This window comes from Gorilla gorilla, chromosome 19, assembly GCF_029281585.2.
Source record: "Gorilla gorilla gorilla isolate KB3781 chromosome 19, NHGRI_mGorGor1-v2.1_pri, whole genome shotgun sequence".
NCBI lineage: Eukaryota > Metazoa > Chordata > Mammalia > Primates > Hominidae > Gorilla > Gorilla gorilla.
The window spans coordinates 68,622,140-68,640,633 of record NC_073243.2 but is presented as its reverse complement, the minus strand read 5'-3'; the positions used below and the strand labels follow the sequence as shown (position 1 = coordinate 68,640,633).

At 43.5% G+C, this 18,494-nt stretch overlaps 1 protein-coding gene across 2 annotated transcripts in view; it reads left to right on the top strand.

The window, feature by feature from the left end:
* Positions 1-10,325, top strand: part of NIM1K (NIM1 serine/threonine protein kinase) — an 87,997-nt gene extending 77,672 nt beyond the window's left edge. For both annotated transcript variants that reach the window (XM_055367513.2, XM_019012936.3), the window contains 2 exons: positions 6,453-6,721; positions 9,455-10,325. In XM_055367513.2, coding sequence (XP_055223488.1) covers positions 6,453-6,721; positions 9,455-10,204 — 1,019 coding nt within the window. In that variant the 3' untranslated portion in view covers positions 10,205-10,325. The remainder of the gene's footprint in view (positions 1-6,452; positions 6,722-9,454) is intronic.
* The last annotated feature ends 8,169 nt before the right edge of the window (positions 10,326-18,494 follow it).

Below are 18,494 nucleotides of genomic sequence, written 5' to 3'. Positions count from 1 at the left end.
TATTGGGCTAGGGAAAGTTTGTCTGCCAGGCGCTTTAAAGGGCCAACTGAAGTTAGTGACCAGAAATTCAAAGTGAGACAAGCCATTATGTCCAACAGCATGGGTGCAGGCAGAGAGTAGTGGGAAGCTGGATTTAACCAGAGTCATGGTTTAGCAAAGTGAACACAACAACCTGGGAGAGAGACAGGGGAACTTAGGGAGTGCCCAAAGGCATGATACCATTAATAGAGATCCTCCTCCAGTGAATGTCACCAGCCTCCCAGTTGCTCAACTGAGAAACCTTGACCTTTTCCTCAACCCCTAACACCCAAACACCAAGTGGTATTGATTTCACTTCCTAAATATCTCCTTTCCTCATTGGATTAAGCTACTGTAATTTGTCTTCATATTTATGTCATTTCCCCCATAGCAGCCAGAGGTGATGTTTTAGAAATTACAAGCCTGATTATGTAACTACCTACTTACAAGCTTCCAGCAGCTTCTTTTTTTTTTTTTCAAGTGGCAGTTTTAAGTTTGTGGGTTTTTAATTTATATATGTGAAATACATTTTTATAGGCAAAAATAATAATAGCATGCTTCCTACTGCCCTTAATGTGAAATGACTCACAAGACCTTGGTGTGGCCAACTCTCCAGCCTCTTTTTTGGCTTATATTTTTCCTTCTTTCCCATATGCCAGCCCTACTTTCTTCTTTCAATTCTTCAAAGTCAGTCATCTCTGAGGGTGCATATACCCCCAGAGAATGCCCAAGATGATTCACTGGGATGAGGAAAAAAAATACTAGAACTTCCTTTTATATTTATTTGTGATTATATATTTTTAATTTCTGTGATTATATATATTGAAAATGTGTAAATCAGTAGTACATGGATACACTTTATAAATACATGTACATATATTAGAGTAGTGCTCAAAAATGTTTTATTATGAACATGCAGTTGTAAGAATATGTACAGAGACCACATGTACCATTTACCCAGTTTCACACAAACTTGCATCTTGCAAAACTATGGTCATAACGTTGATATTAATATTGATCTAATTCACTGATCTTATTAAGATTTTCCCAGTTCTTGTATTCATGCATGTGTATGTATTTTAACTCTATGGAATATTATCACATAAATAGGTTGTTATATTCCCCACCACAGTAAAGATATAGGACAAGTCCATTATCACAAGGGCCCTTCAAGTGGCTCTTCTGTAGCCACCTCCTAACCCCCTATACCCTGTCCCTGACTCCTGCCAGCCACTAATCCGTTCTCCATTTCTATAATTTTGTCATTCCAAGAAAATTATATACAAGAAATCATACAGTAGTAACCTTTTAGTATTGGCATTTTTCACTCACCATACTTCTCAGGCAATTCATCTAAGCTGTTGTATCAATAGTTGGTTCATTTTTATTGCTGAGTGGTATTCCACGTATGAAGGTACCACAATTTGTTTAACCATTCACCAGCTGAGGACATGTAGATTCTTTGCAGTTTGGAGCTATTATCAATAAAGCAACTAATGATGTTGAATATTAAAAAAATGTTTTATTGACAAAGGAAGCCAATCAAAAAAGCTTGTAGACCATAACCCTAATGTTTCAGGTCTTTCCTACCTCAAGATCTTCTGTCCTACCCATCCCTACTTTTAGAACCTCTCCCTGCTTTTCTCTAGGTAACTCTTGGACTCCAGAGAAAGTGTTAAAAGTCTTCCCTTCCCAGACCAGGGGTACATCCCCCTGTTTTATGCCCCTAATGCTCCTGGCACTTTTCCCCCTAAGCCCACTGTACCTGATATTTTCTATCTGCCCCTCCAGATCTACTCTCCACCCTTCTTCATTCTGCTCTCAGCCCAGGACTACATCAAATCTCCTTAGTCCTCTGGGTTCCAGTTGACTTTGATCTCTAGGGAGCCCTTGCAGGGGAAGGAAGGAGAAGGAGGGCCTGATTTTATTCCCCCAGCCCCTCACGGTAAGGCTGACTCAGGCAACTTTTGTGTCTAGAAGGAAAGCCTCAGCTTCTCTCTACACAAAACTATCTTCCTAGGTTTTAATATCTGCTCCCTTCCCTTTGTCCCCTTGGTCCTGTAGATGTATTTTGCTTGGTCTAATCTAGGTTTTAAAATTTGAATTAGTTGTTGATACTTAATAATTGGAAGATTTTGCATAAAGTTTCAGATGTCTGGCTTCTCTTGAAAAAAATCAGAAGGTTTGACAACACTGAGCCTCCATTCCAAATAGTAACCATTGTGTGGCCTTGAGTAGAGCCACCCCTTCCACTGGGGCAGCTACTCTTAAGGATTCACCATCCCCACTGACTCCCTGTTCCATACAATAACCTTGCTTTGCTATTACCACCCTGGCACTGGGAGTCCTGGTTTAAAGAATGTGTTGCCCGCTAGGTGGGACCTGTGTCAGACTTCTCATCAGATTTGGAGAAAGGGCATGCTGGCCTCTCCCATCTGTCTACTTCTCTCTGTCTCCCCTTGCACCACATAGAGCACCCTCTCTCTGGGGTTTCTATCATCCCCTCCTAGACTCCCACTTGCTCCCAGGCTTGCTGCTCCTCTCTGCACTTCTCACATCTCGGCCAGAGTGCTTTTTTTTTTTTTCTTTTTTTTGAGGTGGAGTCTCACTCTGTCACCTAGGCTGGAGTGCAGTGGTGTGATCTTGGCTCACTGCAACCTCCGCCCCCTGGGTTCAAGCAATTCTCCTGTCTCAGCCTCCCAAGTAGCCAGAATTACAGGCGGCTGCCACCGTGCCTGGCTAATTTTTTGTATTTATAGTAGAGACGGGGTTTCACTTTCACCATCTTGACCAGGCTGGTCTTGAACTCTAGACCTTGTGATCCACCCGCCTCGGCCTCCCAAAGTGCTGTGATTACAGGTGTGAGGCATCACACCCGGCCCAGAGTGCTCTTTTTAAATGGGACTCAGATTACAACCCTTTTTCTTAAAACCTTGCTATGTTTTCTCATTGCCCTATAGTTAAAGCCTTCATTTCTAAAGCAGTCTCCTGGCTTATCTGACCTTTACCTACTACCAGGCTGATCTGGGGCCACCTCTCCTCATTCTGCTTTTCCAGAACAGTGGGTTCCTCAAGCACACACCTTATGTCTTGCCTGGGCAGCACACTTGCCAAGCTCCTAGGCCAAGTATGAGGCCTCTCTCCTCACTTCCTGGTCACAATTTAAGTGCCCTTACCCAGATAGTGCCTTTCCATTCTCTGTCTGTATCTCTTCTTAATAGGTGCTATGCTTGTAAGAAGGGATTTTTTTTTAGTCTTTCTCTCACTGGACTGTGAGAACAGTGTTTATCTTTTTCACTGCCTGGTGTATAGTAGGTGCTCATTGAACATTTATTGAAAGAGCAGATTTAGAGATCTAGCTCTTCATGGAATAGCAGTCTCTACCACCTAGCGACAATGTGGAATACCAGGGCTTCTAAAGTGTTTAGTATGATCATACATTTATGTTATGAGGCCTGCCTGTAGGGTGATTGCACATGAGGTGAGGCTATCGAGGCACCTAGGGCAGAGGATTTAAGGAAGCTTTCACCCTTACAATGCCTCTCCTGCCACACTCTAGACCTGGCTCTGGGAGGGAAGCCTTTGCTAAGAACCATGAAAGGAAAGGAGGAAAAGAAAACTAGGGTGGTGCTAAAGGGAGATTTGTGATGGCAGCCTGACACCTACCACCTGATACTTGAACACTCACTGTGGATAGAATGGTGTATGGTGGCCACAGGGAGGAGGGGGCAGCAGAGTGATGATACCTTAACTGACACCTGAGTCAGTAATGGGAGAACTGAGGAGAAGCAGTGGGTTCTTCTACAGGAAATCGAAGGGTGGAATTCATTATTCTAGCCCTTAAAACAACAGCTTACCCAACATGCTACACAAAACCAGGTTTCTGTTTCAGATAAATAGGTGAAGGGACTCTTAATCCTAAAGGCTGAAAAGTAGAAAAGAAAGGGGAAGAAGAGTGCCTCAAGGATTGCCATTGGAGGTTCTTTTGCTGGGGCTGATTGCCAGCTGAGATTATTCAAGCCCCGGAGCAAACATTCTGCTCCTGCTCCCTTAGAGCTGCCCTCCCACCGCTCAGTATTGCCTCCTGCGAGGGGCGGGCTGGCTGCAGCGGACACCAGTGAACCCTTTTTCCATTCCAGAAGTCCCAGTGGACCTACTTTAATATACCAATAACACTCCTATTTTAAACTAGCTGTATCCATTTTCGTTCTAATAGTCCCAGTGCTAAAGTTTTTCAAAGCAGTTATTTTGTAAGTAGGTCAAACAGGTGCTTTGGGATCCTGTTCTGTCTGTGTGCTTGCCAGGTAACCTCTTTGTTACCTAATTCAAAGTCTGGTACAGTTTGAACCAAAACAAAAAAGGAATGATGCTTCACTTTGGAGTCAAGATTCATTCATTTTCTAACATTAATCATTTTTGTTACACAATAAGTCTATATTCATGATAAAAAATAGAAAATACGAATAAGCAAAACTAAATTGAAAGGAAAACCATCTGTGATCTGCCAATTAGAAAATCTCTATTCTAAACATTTTGATAAATATGCTACCAGATTTTTATCTATGCAAATGTGTATTTGTATTTTTCCTCACTTGTATAGTGGACATCTTTTCATATTAATAAAGAAGTTAGCATCATTACTTTTGATAGCTTCATGGTGTGAAATTATAAAATTAGACCTACCACACTCTATTTTAACTATCTCTCTTGCTGGATACTTAAGCTATTCCCAATATCACAGAAGCCTTTTTATACATGCATCCTTGTACATGCATCAGATTCTTTAAGATTGCCAAAGGTGAAATGGTTGGGTCCCAGGGTGCAACTATTTTTTAGCATTTCAATACATAATACCAAAGTGCAATCCAGAACCATTGTACCAATTAATGCTCCCACCAGCAGCACATTGCAGTGTTGATTTCCTCCTGGCCTCACCAGCACGCTGTCAACACTGGGTACTGGTGTGTCCTGTACATGACATTACATGCCAGGCACTGAGAGTGAAATAAAACAGTTCATGTTGGGAATGGGGCAAGAGAGGGAGATAAACAAGGGAGGTGATATCTACAGACCAGTTAGCTGAGATTACAGTACATTGGGGCTCCAAGTGCACAGAATCTGAACATCATGTTCATCCCAGGACAAGTGTTGCAGAGGCTTCCTGAAGAGGTTCATTCTGAAGCTTACCTTGAAGGATCATCAGGAGTTAATGATGAGTGTATTAAGCCATTCTCGCATTTCTATAAAGAAATGCCTGAAATTGAGTAATTTTTTTTTTTTTTTTTTTCCCGAGACAGAGTCTTGCTTTCTCACCTAGGCTGGAGAGCAGTGGTGCGATCTCGGCTCACTGCAACCTCTGCCTCCCTGGGTTCAAGTGATTCTCCTGCCTCAGCCTCCCCAGTAGCTGGGATTACAGGTGCCTGCCACCGGGCCCATCTAATTTTTGTATTTTTAGTAGAGACAGCGTTTCACCATGTTGGCCAGGCTGGTCTCAAACTCCCGACCTCGTGATCCTCCCGCCTTGGCCTCCTGAAGTACTGGGATTACAGGCGTGAGCTGCCACGCCCAGCCAAAATTGAGTAATTTATAAGAAAAAAAGGTTTTATTAGCTCATGATTCTGCAGGCTGTACAGGAAGCGTGGTGGCATCTCTTTCTGTAGAGGCCTCAGGAAGCTCCAATCATGGTGGAAGGTGGAAGGCACATCACACTGTGAAAGCAGGAGCAAGAGTTGGGGGAACATGCCACAAGATCCCATCACTTTTAAAGAACCAGATCTCATGTGAACTCAGAGCGAGAGCTCACTTATCACTAAGGAGATGGCCCAAGCCATTCATGAGACATCAGCCTCCATGACCCAAACACCTCCCACCAGACTCCACCTCCAACATTGGGGATTACATTTCAATGAGATTTGGGTGGGGACAAATGTCCAAACTATATTGATGAGTAAAAGCAAGAGTAAAGAACGGGAAGGAATGATGCAGAGAATGATCCAGGTAGAGAAAATCTTCTAGGCATGAATGTTCAGCACCTTTTCAGGGAGCAACAAAAAGTTTTGTATTGGTTGCAATGAAGGGTGCATGGGGCATTGGGGATGGTGGACAGGAATGATGGACAGTGAGGCTGATGAGATGAGCTGGGTCTCATCAAGAAGTTCTCTCCGGGCTTAGCAAAGGAGCTCTAGCTTTACCTGGAAACTTTCCTTGGGAGGCAGGACTTGGCATCAAAACCTGTGTGTGGAAGACTCACACCGATCCAAGGGAAGGGCACTGATGCTGGGCTCAAGCATTGCTTTGTCATTCCCTGATGAGCTCTCTCAGCTTGGGAACAGCCACTCTCTGTCTAGTAAAGGAAAGGAGCTGATCCAGGTCCTCTCCAGTTCTAACTATGCTCCTATGAATTCTGGCACAATTTTTACTTTTTTTCCTTGCAGAAAAGGTGGCCATTAAGATCCTGGACAAGACCAAGTTAGACCAGAAAACCCAGAGGCTACTATCCCGAGAAATCTCCAGCATGGAAAAGCTGCACCATCCCAACATCATCCGCCTTTACGAAGTAGTGGAGACCCTATCCAAGCTGCACTTGGTGATGGAGTATGCAGGGGGTGGGGAGCTCTTCGGAAAAATTAGCACTGAGGGGAAGCTCTCTGAACCAGAAAGCAAGCTCATCTTCTCCCAGATTGTGTCTGCCGTGAAGCACATGGTGAGCAGGGATGACGAGTGAGAACCTTGCTCCCATTGCACTGACACTGGGAGCACAGGGCTTTAGGTTACTAACCCTCAAAGTGTCCCAGAGGGCTTTTGTCCTACAAAGCAGACAGTAGTCCCTTCTGAGAGTCAGAAGTCTGGCTGGGATCATGCTCCTTGCCTGTGAAGCAACATCCAGGGATGTCCAGTTACACGTCAACCTCCTAGCTTCTGCAGACATTGGCAGGAATCACTGGGAGCAGCTGATGAATATCACCCACTCCCTGGCCATACCTATTTCTCCAGCCTCATCTTCCACTATCTGGATAGCTGGCTCCTCACTGCTTCTTGGTTTTGCTTTCCTACTTCTGTCTAGGATGCCCTCATACGACATCTCACATTCTAAATCCTATCCATACTTCATGCCCAGCTTGGTTCTCTCTCTCTCTCTCTCCCCCACCCCCACTCTCCGTGTGTGTGTGTGTGTGTGTGTGTGTGTGTGAGAGAGAGAGAGAGAGATGTTCTTCAATCTCACATCAGTTATACTGATATTTTGCCTTCAGTAAGATCCCCTAGCTCTTATTGCCTCTGTGCCCAGTAAATTAACACTTGGTTGTGTCTTTCTTTTTTCCCTTCCTTCCTGCCTGCCTTCCTTCCTTCCTTCCTTCCTGCCTGCCTTCCTTCCTTCCTTCCTTCCTGCCTGCCTTCCTTCCTTCCTTCCTGCCTGCCTTCCTTCCTGCCTTCCTTCCTTCCTTCCTTTTCTTCCTCCCTTCCTTTTTTTCTTCCTTCCTTCCTCCCTTCCTCCCTTCCTTCCTTTCTTTCTCTTTGTTTTTTTTTAGACAGAGTCTTCCTCTGTCACCCAGGATGGAGTGCAGTGGCATGATCTTGGCTCACTGCAACCTCCGCCTCCCGGGTTCAAGCGATTCTCCTGCCTCAGCCTCCCAAGTAGCTGGGATTACAGGCATGTGCCACCATGCCTGGCTGATTTTGTGTTTTTAATAGAGATGAGGTTTCACCATGTTTGTCAGGCTTGTCTTGAACTCCTGACCTCAAGCGATCCACCTGCCTCGGTGTCCCAAAGTAGTGGGATTACAGGCATGAGCCACCGTGCCTGGCCGGTTGTGCCATTCTTATTTTAGTTCTTTGGTTACTTCTTTAGATAAATCTGGACTCCTAATGCACACTCTGTAGTTCTCCCAAGAACTGGCTGTTTTGCTGCCTCCTTAATTTTGGCCGTATTGCGGGCCATACAGGAGGAACCTGACTTGCAGACCTGAGTATCACTTTTACTACCAAAAGTTTTAGTCAGTCACCATCTTTACTCAGATCCCAGTTGAACAGATCTGTCAGAAAAGAGACACTTGGCTAGGGTCTATATTAGTTGAGAGGCTATTTCCAATTCACTTCTCAGCCTGCATGGTTGTAGGAGCAAGAACTGGGATCAGTGAGCCACAGTGAACCTCATTACATGCCAGGCACTGAAAAAGTCAAATAAAACAGTCCATGCTAGCAATGGGGCAAAAGAGGGAGAATTTGCAAGGGAATCTGTGGGCTAGAGGGCCCAAAATAGCAGTAGGGAAGGAGAGGAGGAAGAAAAAGAAGTGAGCCAGGGAGAAGAACTTGACTGTAGTGGTGGTGGATGTTTCAGACCTGTGATATATGACCAATCATCATTTAAGTGGCTTTGGGCTGTGGTGAGCTTTCCCAGGACCAGAGAATAAGCCAGACCCATACCAAGTAATAGAACAGATGGGCAAAGAGTCTTCCACATTCTACTTGGAAAAGTAACTTGGTGGGAGAACAGAAGAGAATCCAGCAATAGAAGGTACAGATGTTAGTCTTCAGCAGCTCTACTCCCTGCCATTTCTCCAACGCTCTGCAAACAGGAAGTGTGTTTCATAGCCATAGATCCACATCTTATTGAGTTTGTTTATATGCCAAGACCATGCTGAGCACTGTTCTCATCATATATAGTTAGGGTCATATATAGTTCTCACCACAGCATATGGTTATCAGTATCCCACTTTACAAAGAAGGAAACTGACATTCACAGTACCCAGCTGGTATAGTTGAACCTAGAATTGACCAGACTGTCCCCTCCAAAGCCTGGATTCTTATTCCAGGAGGGCCATCAGGAAAGCTGACAAACACAAAGCCATTTTCCAAGAGCCCTCGGGACTGAACAGGTCAAGGGTCCTCTGAAGATTGTCTGGATTCAGGATGCAAGGGTGGGAGTGGAGCATGTGCCCACAATCCACAGTGTGTTCTGTGGCTAGATCCTTGCCAAATGCAACCACCTCCCTTCGGCTGAATTCTGTAAAGATAAAAGAGTCCACCCCAAAAAGCATGGCTGGAAAGTCAGGGGAGGGCTCCAAGCCTTCCTAGTCAAACGATCCATCAGCCAGAAAAACCCATGTATGACCTCAACAACTAAGGATTACTGTTTCACTGTATTTCAGAATGTGTAGTTTCATAAGATCTGGGTCTTATTTCTGGTGTTAGTTTCTGAGTCCACATGTGTGGAACAGATTCCAACCCTTACCACATAGAATAGGAACTTTGGTCTATTTGGGGAGGTGGGGGCATTACATTGGGCTAAAGGTTATGACAGGGTTTGCTTTCATGACTTAAGTTGATCCTCACTGAATTTGTTATTCCACCATCATCTCACTGTTTCAGAGCAACTGATACATTTTTTATTTTGACATTTTACTGTAAAAATGACTTTTCTCTATGTCTTCTTCCACAGCATGAAAACCAAATTATTCATAGAGATCTGAAAGCAGAAAATGTATTCTATACCAGTAATACTTGTGTGAAGGTGGGCGATTTTGGATTCAGCACAGTAAGCAAAAAAGGTGAAATGCTGAACACTTTCTGTGGGTCTCCTCCCTACGCTGCGCCTGAACTCTTCCGGGACGAGCACTACATCGGCATTTACGTGGATATCTGGGCCTTGGGGGTGCTTTTGTACTTCATGGTGGCTGGCACCATGCCATTTCGGGCAGAAACCGTGGCCAAACTAAAAAAGAGCATCCTCGAGGGCACATACAGTGTACCGCCGCACGTGTCAGAGCCCTGCCACCGACTCATCCGAGGAGTCCTTCAGCAGATCCCCACGGAGAGGTACGGAATCGACTGCATCATGAATGATGAATGGATGCAAGGGGTGCCATACCCTACACCTTTGGAACCTTTCCAACTGGATCCCAAACATTTGTCGGAAACCAGCACTCTCAAGGAAGAAGAAAATGAGGTCAAAAGCACTTTAGAACATTTGGGCATTACAGAAGAGCATATTCGAAATAATCAAGGGAGAGATGCTCGCAGCTCAATCACAGGGGTCTATAGAATTATTTTACATAGAGTCCAACGGAAGAAGGCTTTGGAAAGTGTCCCAGTCATGATGCTACCAGACGCTAAAGAAAGAGACCTCAAAAAAGGGTCCCGTGTCTACAGAGGGATAAGACACACATCCAAATTTTGCTCGATTTTATAAATTGCACTAGACTGCTTGTAATTAACCAAGATGATTGTTGCTGCTTCTAAATTTTTTTCAAGGACAACTTGAGTGGAGACATTTTTGTAATTTTTAAATAAAGTTAAATTTGAGATATGCATTTTTTTCTCCAAAAAGTCTATTAGCTCAGATTCTGGCTTGATTTGGGATCTTGTTTTATTATCAAATTTCAGCATTCATTCATTTAATCAAGAAATATTTATCCAGTGCCTCCTGTGTGTCAGGCACTATTTAAGGCGCTAGGGAAACAGCAAGAAATAAATAGGCAAGGTCCCTCCTCTCATGTGCGGGACGTTCTAGCCCAGGACAAAGGTACTAACAACTACATTTTTTAAAAAAGAGAAAGATCAGTGATAGACGCTATGCAGAGGATTCAAAAAGGGTGATCTGATATCAGAGGCTTGCTACTTTGGATTAGTCATTAAGGAAGGCCACTTTGAGTACATATAAGTTTAAGATCTGAATGAGAAGCAGGAGTGACTTTTACAAAATGCCAGAGCATTCCAGGCAGCTACGGTTTTCAGACTCAGTTCCCCCCAAAACAGAGCCTAAGACAAAGGCTTCCATATAAAATAGTTTATTTGGGAACTGATCCCAGAGCACAGGAGTGAAGGACAGAGGAAACAGGGAAAGCTAATACACAGACACATTAGCAAGTTAGCTAGTGCTACAGTTTCTGGTGCTTGGTTTTGCAGGATCCTCAGAGGAGCCTGATGAAACACGTCTCAGGTGTCTGCCCTGGGTATGAAAGGGGAAAGCATTTAACCATAAGCTCCTGCTCACCGCTGATCAAGGGTGGCCCTTTGTGTCATCTGCCCTGCACTCCCAGATTGGGCTGTGTGAATGCCAAGTGGGTTCCCTATGCTTCCCTTGCCTTCATGTCAGAGAAGTCTTGGAGCAGGAGGGAAGAGGTACACCACCAGTACGATACCTCCTTTCTTTGCCTGCTTGTCCACTGGCATGGGGAGCCCAAAGAGACCATGTGACTCTTGTAGATTCCAATTCACTGGAGCCCTTATCAAGTCCCCTGATGAAAGCATCCCTGATCCCCTGGGAACCAAACCTTTTAATCTAGCCTAGATTGTAGAAAAAAAAAAGAATAGAAATTAATCAAGTGAGTCACCAATTGCATGATGGTGACAGGAGTCAATCTACTTCCACCTAGTGGTTTCCAGACCTGTGTTTTAATGATAGGGACATGTATCAGTCATTATTAAAGCATGTTACTGAATCCTGGAGGACAGCACCCCAACCCTGCAGGCTGCTGTCTCATCTCTGGTGTCTTAGCTGAGTCATTCCATTGTTCTACTCATGTTGGCTGCTTCTGATGTTGAGGTATATGGTAAGATGAGGGGATCCCGTTGTCATATGCCCATTGCACCACCTCCTTTATCAAAAAAGTGGTCCTTGAGGCAATGTTTGAGATATCATGACAGTGAGTCAGGTATTCTCTATGTCTTAGTGTGCTTGTATGGAAAGACACATTGCAGGCAGAAAAGGCAAACCCATACCCTGAGATATCAATTCCAATAAGGATGAATCACTCCTGGGCCCATCTGAATTCATGACTCCATGGATCTGATAATGCCCAGCTCATACGTTAACAGCTCTGTTTGCCTAGTCCTCAGTATCTCATAATCAGGTTCTCAGCCTCCACTGGGGCCCAGTAGCACATCGGGAGTCTGAGTAGCTCTGTCGCAGGAAGCATGGCGTTACTCCAGGATCCTACAGAGCTGTGCTGTTATCTCCTATTGGGGCTTTCCAGAGGCCCCACACTACACAGCCTGAGTAGCAGTTTGCTCAGAAGCCAAAATTGCTGCAATCTTTCTTTTATGGGATCCACTTGAAACTGGCAGCCGTGTTAAATGGGTGGGAGGAATACACCAGATACAATATATGTGCTTCCAAAGTCCAGAGGGACCTACTAAATCCTATGCCTCTATCTTAGTGTTAAGAGGTGGGAGGTGCAAGAAATTGTTCTTTACTATAGAAGAAATATCTAGGCATGCCTCAACTCATTGGTCTTCTAAACTCTTCATCAATGTGGCATGCCCCAGATTCTTCATAGAGTCTATAATCCACACCCTGGCACATGTAAGCCTTACTAGGGCATTGGTAATACTTGCCACTTCCTGATAGCCAATCCCCCTAGCATGCTCTCACAATATAGTGGGCCAGCATGATGTCCTGTAGAATGTCAAGATGATCAAGGTCCTTTTGGATTATATTGTGATATAGAGAAGGAGATTTAAGATTGTTTTGGGGCAACAGAGTAAATGAGAATCGCTCTCCATCCCAGAGAAATGTGAACTGCTTTTGATCCTCCTTTCTGATGGAAATTTAGAAGAATGAATTTGCCAAATCAATAGCTGCATATCAAATGCCAGAGGCTGCCAGTAAAGATACCACATCCAATATGGCAGCTACAACTGAGACTAGCAGTAGTCCACCATCATTCTCCATTATCCATCTGCTCTTTTTCAGAAGTGTGATGGTAACTTAAATGAGATTATGATGGAGCCCATTACACTTGCATCCCTAAAATTTTTTGATGGTGACACTGATATCTGCCATTCCTCATGTGGATTGCTCATGATTTATTAACATGGCCAGAAAGAGGTTTCCTCTTTCTCCCATAATGGTTGTTACTTCACAGGTCTAAGACGTCCACAGAGGTCTAAGTATATTGATCCCAAATATGTACTTAGAGATTGGGAGAATAATTCCAAGGTGGGAACCATTATGTGATAGACTTTGGCCAGGACTCCCTTTATCATATGGTTTTCATAACCCCTCATCTATGTACAAAGCCATAATGGTATCCGGTTCTGAAAAATTCTGGGTATGTACATCATATATACTTGTGAAAGCAAGGCCTTTCCTCAAGACCAGTCCTCCTTTTCATTGTGCACTGGATCTGTAAATTGACTTAGCTCTGGAAGCTGATGAAGAGACCGTGATTTTCCCATTGTGACAGGCTACCTTAGCTTTATGCTCACCAGTTTTCCTTGTTTTTTCTTTTTTTTGGTCATACAAGTTAAGTAACACAGTAGTCAGCTGTCTCCCAAAATTCCATGATTTATTAGCCATTGTCACAAAGCCCTGCAGATCAAGGCAGCCTGATTGATTTCCACTCCAGCCTTACTGTTTATTATATTGTGTCCACCTTGCCTCTGACATTTAAGTAATAATACATGACCTCTACCATTCTAGTCTCATCATCCCCCCTGATGATATCATGCTCAATTCCATGGCAGCATTTCCTACCATCAACCCCTGCCTGCAAGGGGCAGCCACCACTGAGCTTTTCTTACGTGCTGCTGCAGCCCTCACCAGTGCATTCCTTTTTTAAAAAAATTATTTTCTATTCATACAGAATTGTACATATTTATGGGGTACATGTGACATTTTGATACATGTATACAAGGTGTAATGATGAAATCAGGGTATTTAGGATACCCCATCACCTCAAACATTTATCATTTTTTGGTGTTAGGAAGACCAACTTTTCCAGCTATTTTGAAATATACGATAAATTATTATTAACTATAGTCACCCTGCTCTGCTATCAAATAGTATAACTTATTCCTTCTAGCTGTATGTTTGTACCCATTAACCAGCCTGTCTTCATCCTCCACCCTTACCATCCTTCTCAGCTTATTAAGCACCATTCTACTTTCTACCTCCGTGAGATCAACTTTTTAGCTTTATATACAAGAACATGTGATATTTGTCTTTCTGTGCATGGCTGATTTCACTTAACCTAATGACCTCTAGCTCCATCCATGATGCTGCAAATGACATGATTTCATTTTTTTTTTTTTTTGAGACAGAGTCTCACTCTGTCGCCCAGGGTGGAGTACGGTGGCGCCATCTCAGCTCACTGCAACCTCCGCCTCCCGGGTTCAAGAGATTCTCCTGCCTCAGCCTCCCAGTAGCTGGGATGACAGTCGCCTGCCACCACGCCCAGCTAATTTTTGTATTTCTAGTAGAGATGGGGTTTCACCATGTTGGCCAGGCTGGTCTTGAACTCCTACCCTCATGTGATCTGCCCACCTTGGCCTCCCAAAGTGCTGTGATTACAGGCATGAGCCATCACGCCTGGCTGATTTTATTCTTTTTTATGGCTGAATATTCCATTGTGTTTATATACATTTTCTTTATCCATCCGTTGATGGAAACTTATGTTGGTCCCATCTCTGCTATTGAGAATAGTGCTGCAACACACATGGGAGAGCACAGGTATTGCTTTGATATACTCATTTCCTTTCCTTTGGATAAATACCCAGTAGGTGGACTGCTGAATCCCACGGTGGTTGTATTTTTAGTTTTTTCAGAAACTGCTATATGGTCTTCCATGATGGCTGTACCAATTTATATTGCCACCAACTGTGTATAAGAATTCCCTTTTCTCTAGAAAAATACAAAAAGAAAACAAAAAATTCCCTTTTCTCTGCATCCTCACCAGCATTTATTATTGTCCTTTTGATAATAGTCATTCTAACTGGGGGTGGGATGCTATCTCATTGTGGTTTTGATTTGCCTTTCCCTGATAATGAGTGATGTTGAACATTTTTCCACTTACTTGGCCATCTGTATGTCTTCTTTTGAGAAATGTCTTTTCAGATCCTTTTCCCACTTTTTAATGAGATTATTATTATTATTATTATTTTTTGCTGTTGAGTTCCCTGTATATTCTGGATATTAGTCCCTTGTTGGATGAACAGTTTGCAAACCAGTGCATTTTACATTGCCTTAGTGAAGGCAATGTCTTCCTGAGGAACGTAGTTAGACGGTTGTTCAGTCTCACATAATGAATCCATTCTAACATTCGCACCTCCTGGAACTTTCCAACTCTTTCTTCAATACCATACCAAGGCAGTTCCACCATCTTCACCTCATTTACTGTGTGCCACAATCATATCCAAGCCTCAGCAGCCATCCCAACAGAATATTATGACCAAATTCAGGTGTTGTTCACTTCTAAGTCATGGGTAAACATTCCTATAGTAATCTTTTTTTTTTTTTTTTTTGAGACGGAGTTTCACTCTTGTTGCCCAGGCTGGAGTGCAATGGCATGATCTTGACCCATTGCAACCTCCCGGGTTCAAGCAATTCTCCTGCCTCAGCCTCCCGAGTAGCTGGGATTACAGGCATGTGCCACACGCCCGGCTAATTTTGTATTTTCAGTTGAAACGGGGTTTCTCCATGTTGGTCAGGCTGGTCTCGAACTCCCGACCTTAGGTGATCTGCCTGCCTCAGCCTCCCAAAGTGCTGGAATTACAGGCATGAGCCACTGTGCCCGGCTCCTATAGTAATCTTTCTTATCCCACCTTATAGTCTTCCCTCAACTTCCACCTTTGGCTTAACACCCTCAAAATCATTCACACACATTTCCCCCTGGTTCCTGACAGTATGTATCAGGTTCTGCAGTTCCTTCAGTATCTACACTATTTTCCCCCAGATGGAGGTTGTATTTCTCCACTCAGGCTCTACTGAGAAGTCACCCTGGTTCTTGGTTTGGAGAATAAGGGTTCTGGAAGAGAATGTGGAGGTCAAGAGCTGCCTCACTGGAAGCCTTGGCAGGGTCTTCAGGCAAGGGAGCATGAGCTGCTTCTGCCAGCCCCACATTAGGAAAATCCAGGTTTGCAATATTTTCAGGGTCATCCACTGTATTACTAACTTAGGTCTCAGTGTCCTATTCTCTTTTTGTCAAACCTAAACTTTCATAAAGGAAAATTGTCAAGACTTAGTATTTTCCAACCTTACAACTAGATACTGGGCCTATTTCAGGTAGTTTTCTCTCCACTGCAGGAGATAAGGCTCTCCTTCAACCTTGCCTTAAACTGACAGTTGGCTGACTTGAGCCTGTTATTTTGTTTTCCAGGCTTCCAAAGCAGTTAATAAAAGCTGGCCAAGTCCACAGACTTTATCACTGCCCCTCTACTGTTCAAGTGCCATAGGTACTACAGGATCCAATGCTTCATCTTCTACCTACACCTACAGATGACAGTGTCAGTGGTGACTGTGCTGCTCCTGCATGCCACAGGCTATCACCACTCTGCTTACCAACACTGCACCAGTGTTCTCCTGATGTCATCACAAATTCACAAACTTAGTGGCTTAAAACAACACAAATGTATCATCTTAACAGCTCTGGGAGATAGAAGTCTGACATGAGTCTCAGTGGACTAAAATCAAGGTGTTTCCAGGGCTGTGCTCCTTTCTGGAGGCTCCAGGGGAGAATCCATTTACTTGTTAACTTTCTAGAGGCTGCCTGCATTCCTTAGCTCATGGTCATCTTCCTTCATCTTCAAAGCCAGCAACATTGCATTTCTTTGGCCAACCTTCTGTAGTCGCTCTCCCTTGACCACCAGCCAAGAAAGGTTCTCTGCTTTTAAAGACCCACATGGTAAGGCTGGGCTTACACAGACAATCCAGGATAATCTCCCCACCTCAAGGTTCTTAACCTTACTCACACCTGCCTCAGACACTTAAGGTAGCATATTCAGATTCTGGGAATGGACAACTTTGGTAGGGGTTGGGAGGGCATCATTCTGCAATGAGGTTTTTTCATTTGGTGAGTAAACCAGCTCCAATCTCCCATCCTGAATGCCTGCTTTCTAGGGCCATTCTGGGTACCAATCGTCTTAGTTTGGATTCCCCAAAAAACAGAGCCTGAGAGAAAAGCTTGAATGAAAGTCATTTATTTGAGAAGCGATCCCAGGATGCAAGAGAGATGCACAGGAGTGAAACAAAAGAGGAAAGCCAATATAAGGATGGTTATTGCCAAACCCGCCACAGAAGTCTCCTCCTCTTTTGAGGAGACTTACGAAATGCATTTCAGAACTGTCTGCCCAGGTGATGAAAGGAGTAATCAGTTATCCACTAGCAACTTTCCACCTAGGTCAAGGATGGCCCCATGGGCACCTAACTCCCCTGCACCTTTGGGCTGTGCAATTGGGAGTACCAAACAAGTTCTGCAGACATTCCACGTCAGGGAGGCTGAAGTGAAAGGTATACAGCTAAAATCCAAAGAGAGGTACTATCATATTCTCTGAGAACCTGGTCAAAGACTTCATGGAATTAGTTACCACAGCAGTGACTGGAGTAGAAGGCAGGACAGAGAAGATCTGAAGTGGGGCCCAACATTTCTGATGCGTAGATCAAAGGCTTAAGGCTGGAATAAACTCAGCATGTTTGAGGAATGCAAGAGAAGGGAGAGTGGGTGAAGACATACTAAGCCTTGGTGAGTATGGTACTGAGTTGAAGCAGGAAAAGATCAGATCCCACAGGAGTCTGCAAGGCTGAATAAGGAATATACATAGAATGAATAGTGCTTACTACTGAATAAAGTAGTCCAGGAAAGACATTCTTTTTAATATTAAAAGATAAAGCCCCAATATATAAACCATCTGAGGATTTCTAATCATAATCTTCAGCATCAAATTACTGCCTTTATAACATAATTTGGGGAGATGAAAACAAAAATCACAAATCAACTATTTTCTCCCATCACCAGTAAAGAAAAAATGAGGAACCTATGACTTAAGAGCAGTTGCTAGAAATTTTAAAGAAAGGGTTCACTTTTATGTCAAGATAAGACAACTTTAAATTATTTAAAGATCCTGTTACCCTTGCTCTGTTGACTGCCACTTCAGTGTTTCTTTCAGGACACTCCAAAGAGCAGACAAGAGATAAAGTGTTTCAACTGTGTCACAAGAGGACGGAAAGTGGCTGTTTGCATCTGTTTGGGTCTAGGGTCAACCTCAAACTTACTCATTAGTATCCATAAAAATAAAAACTTAGGACAAAAGGTTAAGTGTACAAATAGAGGAAACACACATTCCATAAAGGAGAGGGGGAAAGATTGAATTCTTAAAGCCATACTAAATAATATCCTACAATGTGCAAGCAGAAGTGACCTTAGAGAACGCTAGCCTCTAAATGACACAGAAAGTAAATTGTGACTAAGTATGAAAGCCAGACATGACATGATGATAAAATATGAGCTGATCAGTATTAGAAAATATATAATTCGGTTTATTTCCTAATTCATAGAATCCTAAGACTTGATGGTGCTCTTAGGGATCATCTAATCCAAAATTACTGCCAATGCAGGGATTCCTTCTATAAAACCCCTGGGGATCACTAGCAACATGGGACTTTTATGTTGGAGACTCTAGCTGGTAGTGGGCAGTTCTATGTTCACCACTAAATTTGCTCTTGATTGCCAGCCCTTAGTCTTAGCTTTTTTAAGGAAAACAGT